Raw genomic sequence first — 8602 nt, 5'->3', positions numbered from 1 at the left:
TTTTACGTCTTCGGTCGTAGGGAATCCAAAAAATTCCTGAAGACATGAAGATTGAGTCCTAATTTCTCATAGTTTTAGGGCACTGCTGGTTTGTACCTTTCTTGGGTTTTTTTGTGGGAAAGAAAATAAGAATTCATATTATTCTGGCAAGAAACTAACCCACAACCATACAATTATTTCAGCATAATATCTAAATATAATAATGTAACTGTTCTTCCCTTTAATCTTCTAGGGCTATGCCCATTTTGATTATCCTGTGTATCCCCTAGGATTCTTCTATTCTGATTTCAGTTATAAATTTGTCAGGGGTGTAACAATCCTACTATATGATGAGCTGAGAATATTGAAGGGAAGCTTTGCTTGCGGGATGGAGAAAGATAATTTCCGTCTGTAGGAAATATTATAGAGCCATGAATGATGGTAGTTGGGCAAAATTAAAGATTCTAAAGAAAAATCCTGTTAAGATGGACTGCAGAGCAGAAAGAACAAAAATCATTGGGCAATCTTTTCTGCTGGGTTAGCGTATGCATTTGCAGATGACAGAACAGCGTTTTCTGCTGCGGTTCGTTTCTATACATCACAATAACCTTTGCTTTAAAAAAAGGATCGTGAGAAAAAGTCGTCAAAAACTACCAGTTCTGTGCTTTGCCTGAGTGCTCTTTGATGCTTTTCTTGTTGTTTTGTTGTTTCCTTTTCAAGAATGCTAATTCATTTAACTGCATTTTCACATGTGACAGCCTATTGCATTCCCAGAGTAAAGATTTAGGAAAAAAAGAACTTAAATCTCGTTGCTAACTAAATGCTGTCTTGTACCACTGCTAGGTGTGGGCTTGGTGTTCCTCTCTTTACAGGTGTTTTTAATCCCCCCTAAATTTCTTTATTTTCCTTACTGACCCCTCCACCTCATCCAAATTTGGGGCTGTGGGGTGGTTCCCACAGTGTTCGCATCCTTCACTTGCTCCAGCTGTGCCAGGGATGAGCTACGAGATGTATTTCAGGTTGAGATCTGGAATGTGCTGAAGGTGAAGCAGGCTTTAAGTTGACCATTGCGATTTAATGAGCCTGTTGCTGGTTAGTTTTTCTTTACTTTCAGTATCACTCTATGCCTAGCAAGTATAGTTTTCTGCTGTTGCTGGCTGTGTGTAACCACCAGCCCCCATGCAACAGAGAAAAACATGGATAACAAGACAGCCTGGGCTCTAGAGGCTTCCAGAGAGGAAGGTGGAGTGTCAGGGGGTGCTGCAAAGGCAGGCGGCTTCTAGGTGCTGAAAGTGCTGAAAAGGAGGGCGAGGGCTTGGAAAGAACCATGCTCTAAACACCTCTGCTGTGCTTTGAAATTGCAGGGCTCCAGCAAACGGAATTTCACTTTTTTTTCTTCTTACTTCTGGCTCCCCGAAGGGAAGGAAGGGGCCCGGAGCAGAAACGCCTCCCCGGCGGGGCTGGGGTGCCTTGCCCCCTCCCTGGAGCCGGGGGGGCTCTAGGGGACGCGGTGCCGGGCACCGGCAGCAGAACCGTTCGGGCTCCGCGGCGGCCCCGCTGCCGGCCGGGCGGGGCTCCGCGGGGGCGGGAGCCGGAGCCGAGGCGGGGGGCGGCAACGCGCACGTCCGCCCGCCGGGAAATTCCCCCTGAAAAAGGGCGGCGTGCGGGGCGCGGCGGAACGGCTACCCGGGGCGGGCGGGACGCAGGCAGGGAGTCGGGCCCGGCCGTCCCTCCGAGCCGGTGTGCCTTCGTCCCCCCGAGGTGCGCGGGGCCCGCGCCGGGAGCCCCGCGGCGGCAGTGGGCCCGAGCGGCTGCGCGGAGCTGTCAGCATGGCCGGTGAGCGGCGGGACGGGCCGTAACGCGGCGGCGGGGGGGGGACTCGGTACTGCAGGGAGCGGCCCCGCTTCTCCCGGTGCCCCGCGGCGCGGTGCGGGTGGCGGAAAGGCGAGTCCCCGCCGCCCTTCCTCTCTGCTTCGGTCGCTTTCGTTGTTCGAAATGCGTTGCCGAAGAAGCGATCGCTGGTTTAGGGGAAACGCCAAGTGTCGGCTGGTTGTTCCCATGCTGGGAGGGATGGTTTGCTTCTCTTTCTCCGTCTCCCTCTTGCCTTAAGCCCCGTGGGCACTCGGAGGTAGGTGAGTAACTGCGAAGAAGGGTGACAGTGCCCTTACCCACCATCCCAGCATCCGCTTTTGATACTGAATCCATGTCCCTGCAGCTTGTTGAGCAGGTTTGTGGAAAAAGTTAACGAAGAAGCATCGCGGGGTTGCTCAGATTAGTCGCAACAAGGTCTGGGAAGGCTGTTGTGTTTCAGAGTGGGTCTTTTAAGTCTTAAAATTGTGTCATTAGAACGTTGAGGCGTTAAATAAGCCCATGGGTCTCGTATCAGGGCCGGAGACGTTAACAGGCCAAAGGCTCTGTGATGCTTAGCAGGATCCTGTTCACATAGGAACTTGCCTACGAGCATGCAAATGAATAAGAAACAGTCGGCATAAATGCAAAGTAACGTAGATAAGGGATCATGCGTTGGGTAATTACTACAAAAAGCACAATTAAGTTTCTTTAAGCTAAATTAAAGCAAATTTGTTATCCTTTCAGAAGGTGTTTCTCTGGTATCTTTCTTAGGGTTTAAATAAAAACCCCAAAACCCCAAAACTTGGCAGCATTAATTAGAAGAGTATTTCGAGGGAAAGATGCTTTCCAGCCTTAAAACTTAGGGGTGTGTGTGTTACCACTTAGCAAAGGATGAACTTTCACTCCTGCTAAAAATGTAGGTGTGCTAACTATCAACAGAGAGAACAACAACTGGATTTATATGGAGGTATCTTTTAAATGTTTAAAGTGGGAAAACTGAACAGGAGAGAGCACTTTTTTCTCCCCTTCATATCTTAATATATTTTCAGTGTAATTAGGAACCAGATAAGGAATTTTTCAGTAGGGGAAGTTCGTAACTTCCTGGTACTAGCTAGCTGTTGCAGTTGTTGGGTTTTGGTTTGTTGTGTTTTTTTTCCTCTCTTTTGGTTGCTGTTCTGTAATGTAACATGATAGTAAAGAGGAAGTTCCTGAGCAGTTTTGTCTCTCTGTTAGAATCTGTACAGTTTATGGAGTTTTAGGTAGATTACTGCTTTCTGAAATAAAAATTTACACTTTTGGTTATTTTAGATGGAGCTAGAATGTGCTACGTAACAAATCTTCTACCGTCGTCTCTTTTTGCCTGAGGTGTTGCAGGAGGTTATAAGTGTATAGATTGTCTTGCTTTTAAGAAACACCTATTGCTGTGGAGGACGTAGGGTCACCAGTGACCTGTACAGAGCAGTGACATCGAAGTTGAAGGGCAACACTTTTCCTGACCATGTCTTGCTGCAGTTGCCTCGCGTCATAGGGTTTCGGGTGATACTTTCACATCTTCCACAAAGACCCACAGCTACTTTGCTTTCACACGCAGGTGTTGCTGGAGAGCCTCCTCACAGGGCACTCCTGGTCGTGCAAGAAAATTACAAATTGTGTACTCTCTCCAGAGCCTGCTTCGTTTTGAGTGAAGGAACAAGACAAAACACGTGAACCCTTGATCCCGTTGTCACTTTGTTTGGTGGCAGCGTGTCATGCTTCCTCCCTAATGGCACAGGCCGTGTTAAACTTTAAACTGGTGCAGGTTTCTCGTCATGGAGAGATCTGATGAAGTGTTGTTTGGGGCTGTCCTTTTGTTCCTTTTTGTTTTGCTTGAAACGGTTTAGAATAAACCAGCCTTGAGTTCTTGAATGAGTATAAGCTGGCGGAACTCTTGGAGCGGTTACTGCTCTTATGTCTTTTCCTTGCGGATGTAATCGTGACACGGTCTCCTATATTCTCTTCTAAATTAGGTAGTGTAGTATTTAGGGCACAGGGGGAATAAGCGATTTTATAACAAAAAGTACAAGAGGCAGGTTGTAATACGTAGCATAATGTTTCTATTGGTAGCATGCGTATAGGTAATTATAATTAATTACAAATGCCAATTAAATTTTTAAGCACTTAGATGAAGGATTAGCTAGATTTTTGCTTTTCTTCCATTTCAAACACTTTTCCAAGTAGTTGTGGGCAAGTAGGTAATATGAGTAGCCATGCATTTCTCTTCCAGAATTAGCAAAAGAGAGTTTGTTTTTTTTTGACGTAGCTCATGGTTGCTTGACAAACACAGTGAGACCTGAGGAGGACAGGTCTTTAGCGACCGTATGGGACGTAACAGACCTCTGTGTGTGAGAGTAGATTGTGAAAGAGTTAAGCCATGCCACTTCACAAGCACACTGCTGATTTACAGAAATAGGGAACGTTGAACAGACCTCCACTTCGCTGCAGAGTGCTGGTGATACCTTTAGTTTGCAGAAATGCTTTTGTGTTTCCTCTCCAAACAAAACACGATGACACCGATAATCACGGTAGAGGTGATAACGTGATTCTTAAATAGAGTGAGAGGGAACCATGAGAAAATGAAGTTTAATGTTTAATCTCTAGAGGCTGCCGCGTCATTGAGCTTTACTTTCCCACAAACACACCTGCTATTAAGCAGTGGGTTTGCCTTCAATGACATTTGTTTCAACCACAGCCCCATAAAGATCACCAAGCCCAGCGTTTTAAAATAAAGTGCTCTTAGTACATGAGAAAAAAGTCCTCTTAAGTATTAATAGAGCATGAAGGGAAATTATTGGTTAAGGCAGAGAGAGTTAAAGACCTGAAGTGATTGTGTTCTATAGTAGTTTCGAACAGCAAGGCTCTGGCTAGTTTTGACATACGTAATGTATGTGGGTGTTCTGTGCGTCTGGTTAGCAGCTAGGTAAGCATGTGCATCTCAAGTAAGATGATTAGTAGGCACTTTACTGCAATTTTGTCATTATAACATCTAAAATAGATTTTTAATTTAGTATATGGATACGTGTCCATCTTTGTGGCATACTGTGTTACGTAGTAATGGAAAGGCGAGATTCTTTTCTCTCTTCCATTGCACGATGGAAATGGGAGGCTGACTGTTACGCAGCAGTCGCTCCTCACTGCTGGCAGAAGTCCTCTGGTGTCTGGTCCACTGGACCAGAATACATTGTTGAATACAATATTATGAGTAAATTCAAGTGTGGAAGTTAAATGGCCGTACGCTGGTGTGTGAGTTTGGTTTTGTGAGACACTCAGACTTCTGCTCTCTCTGAAACCAGCTTTACGTCATTTCTAGGCTTTTTTGTCATCAGTATCTGTCTCCCCACCCTTTCCACAAAGAGAAAATATGCAAAGTTTATCTAAAGGAGGGTTAGATAAAATCTGGGAAGTATCTAGAAAAGGGACCATCCTTGTAAGTAACTGGACCTAGAGTAATGACTAATGTGTATTTAACGTGACAGCTCATGGTCTATTTTCAAAAGATTATTTAAAATCTGCTTGATGGAAGGTGATCAGTTTAGATAGAATCATAGAATGGTTAGGGTTGGAAGAGACCTCAAAGATCATCTAGTTCCAACCCCCCTGCCATGGGCAGGGACACCCTCTACTACACCAGGTTGCCCAAAGCCTCATCCAACCTGGCCTTGAACACTTCCAGGGATGGGGCATCTACAACTTCTCTGGGCAACCTGTTCCAGTGCTTCATCACCCTCATTGTAAAAAAATTTCTTCCTTATATCTAATTGAAATCTACCCTCTTTCAGTTTAAAGCCATTGCCCCTTGTCCTATCACTACATGCCCTTGTAAAAAGTCCTTCTCCAGCTTTCCTGTAGGCCCCCTTTAGGTACTGGAAGGCTGCAATAAGATCACCTGGGAGCCTTCTCTTCTCCAGGCTGAACAGCCCCAACTCTCTCAGCCTGTCTTCACAGCAGAGGTGCTCCAGCCCTCGGATCATCTTTGTGGCCTCCTCTGGACCCGCTCCAGCAGCTCCATGTCCTTGTGTTGGGGACTCCAGAGCTAAACACAGTATTCCTGGTGGGGTCTCAGGAGAGCAGAGTAGAGGGGCAGAATCACCTCCCTCGACCTCCTGGCCACGCTTCTTTTGATGCAGCCCAGGATATGGTTGGCTTTTTGGGCTGCCAGCGCACGTTGCCGGCTCATGTGTTTTGCTAACCTGTTAAAAAGGAATATAAAGAGTCCTAAACCTTAGTTCTCAAGTGTTTGGCACCAAACACTGCCTGAAGTTGAAATGTGTTGTGCCTTTTAAAAAGGCATTCAAGATTTGGAAAAGGCGTGTGGTGTCGAAGATAATTCCAGTGTCACAGCTGCTTTCTCATGCTGGCATTCCGCAGTTGTCTGCAGGTGTGTTACAGCTGAAATGTGCTTTCAGGTAAGACCAAGGTGACATCTCCGAGATGTAGTTCTTTCCATCCCTTCTCTACTTCTCTTAATTACTTTATCTTTTGGGTTATAATATTTTCCTACTTTAGTACGAACCGCTGCAGCACCGCGAATGTTTTGCAGTGAACAAATCCAAGGAATAGAGGTCAAGCTTTGTTGGCAGGTATATCTAAATCGCTGTAGGTGCAACAAAAGAGAAGCTTTTATTATGGAGTTAAGATTGGAATCCACTTCTTTGCCAAAACTCCTATGCTATGGATCTTAGGCTGCATAGATCTCGGGCAAAAGGAAGTAGGGGATCTTTTACCCTTTTAGCACTTTCAATATACTTAATAACTATTTTGTGGCTTATGTTGAAGTCCAAGCACTTTTTTCAGTGCTATGCCATGGGATGTTGCCTGTCATGTTTGGTTGTGATGCTTGACCTTGCTTGAGTAGGATGCTATTATATGAAGATGACACAGGGCTCAGTAGACATTTCCATAAGCTATGTTCTTCTGATCATGCAGCACCGCGATGATTCAACTTGGACAATATTTACTTACCCTCACTTGTTTGTTTTTCACATGCCATCCCACTGTTGTCACTGTTTGATTGACTGTCCTGTTTGATGTTCTCAGTAAGATATATTAAGTAGCTTGTTACTGTCTCACAATAAAACATCACTTGAAAAGTATTAACACTCTTGTAAAGTTAATGTCTTTCTAACCCCCCCCCCCCTCCCATTTAAGAGTTCTGCTGTCTTTTATTCTTGTCTGTTGCTCATGTTTCCTGAAAACCTCTTTTTTAACAACTGTCCATATAGCTCTTACTGAGGTTTCGTTGTCTGGGGAGATACTGCAACTAGAAGCTGGCCCTGTGGGAGGTGGGCAGCTCAAGATGTAGAATTCAATACCAGCAATCAGGTATTTTCTGAGCCCACAGTGATGGTATTCAACCCAGTAGGTTTTTTTTGCATAATTTGCATAGTTTCTGCTTCACTATACTAGGAACTAAGTCATTCAGTTCTGAGGAAACATCTTGGCTTTCAGAGGATGTTTAAGAGAACATAGGACTGACAGTACCTGTGCTTTGAGAAGACAACCATTCCTAAAATTGTATTACAGTTAAAAGTATCAACCATTCCCTCAAAATAAGGATTTGCTTTCTGTTGTATAAAATCCTCTTTCATCAGACACATACTCTAATAGTTAAAAGAAGTTAAGTTCTAGCTGAGATGGAGGGGACAGTGTCCTTTGCTAATTACTTAAATGGCATTGATACCCAAGGCTTCAGTTAAAATGTGTTCTCTCCCTGCACCCCCCACTTTCATTGTGTGCATGTATGTAACAAGAAGACTAGATTGTCTGAGAAGGTAAACCAACTGGAAAGATGATAATGTTGATCAAAGAGTCTAGATATTCTAATTCTTACTTCATCTGCTGCTTTTTAAGCTCTGCTGTGTACTAATATTGACAACATTTTGTTTTTAAGGTGGCCCTGAGCCCTACATTGAAATATTTGAACAACCCAGGCAAAGGGGCATGCGTTTCAGATACAAATGTGAGGGAAGATCGGCAGGCAGCATTCCAGGAGAACACAGTACTGACAACAATAAGACGTTCCCTTCCATACAGGTAAATACAGCTTTCATCCATGAATTACTATTGCCCAGATTAATGTCGTGCTGTACCTATTTGTTGGACTCAGTGCTGTAAATAAAATGCTTTCCATTTCATGTTCTGTTATTCTTTCCTTGGCATGCAAATGTACTTGCAACAAAGTGGGAGAAGAGTTCCTTGCTCCTAGCCATTAAACATATTGTTTCAAATTTACAAGAAGAGGAGAAAGAGTAGAGGTAGTTAACAAAGTGCCAGTAGAGAGGGAATTCAGCAAAGTTACCCATTGTCTGGGAATCATTCGTTATTAACTATTTCTGTATGCACATTTGTTCTGGTTTCTTAGTAATGTGAGTTGGGTTGGTTTTTACTGTTTGGATGGCAGTATGAATTTTGGGAGAGCTTTGGAGGAGTTTGCGTCCAAAATCTGAAAAGGCTTTGAAAAGCTGCTGGGCACAGCATGAAAGGAGGCACTTCTACAAAGTGAGCAAAGAAAGAAAGTGACTTGCAGCCAGTGAATCAGTGATTAGGCTCTGCAAAAGAAACTACTGTGAAGTATGTGAAGTCAGAAGGCGATTAAGAATTTAAAAACGAGCTGAGAAAGGGGAATTATGTGGTCAGAGCACCTGCAATGAAGACGAGTTGGGTGGTTGCGTTATGGATAGGTTGGGAAATCCAGAATGAAGGGATTCGGAGTAGCCCTAGCAGCTATGATCAAAGC

The 8602-nt window shown here is 44.3% G+C and overlaps 1 protein-coding gene across 1 annotated transcript in view; it reads left to right on the top strand.

The window, feature by feature from the left end:
- The first annotated feature begins 1786 nt into the window (after positions 1–1786).
- The window catches only part of REL (REL proto-oncogene, NF-kB subunit), a 32151-nt gene continuing 25335 nt past the window's right edge, over positions 1787–8602 (top strand). Inside the window, exons 1-2 of the mRNA XM_086631130.1 lie at positions 1787–1815; positions 7757–7899. Of these exons, the coding sequence (XP_086487256.1) occupies positions 1809–1815; positions 7757–7899 (150 nt within the window). The 5' untranslated portion in view covers positions 1787–1808. The remainder of the gene's footprint in view (positions 1816–7756; positions 7900–8602) is intronic.

The sequence above is a fragment of the Tauraco erythrolophus genome, chromosome 2 (assembly GCF_009769465.1).
Source record: "Tauraco erythrolophus isolate bTauEry1 chromosome 2, bTauEry1.pri, whole genome shotgun sequence".
Lineage (NCBI taxonomy): Eukaryota > Metazoa > Chordata > Aves > Musophagiformes > Musophagidae > Tauraco > Tauraco erythrolophus.
The sequence above is the reverse complement of the archived record's forward strand: the minus strand, read 5'-3'. Positions and strand labels throughout refer to the sequence as shown.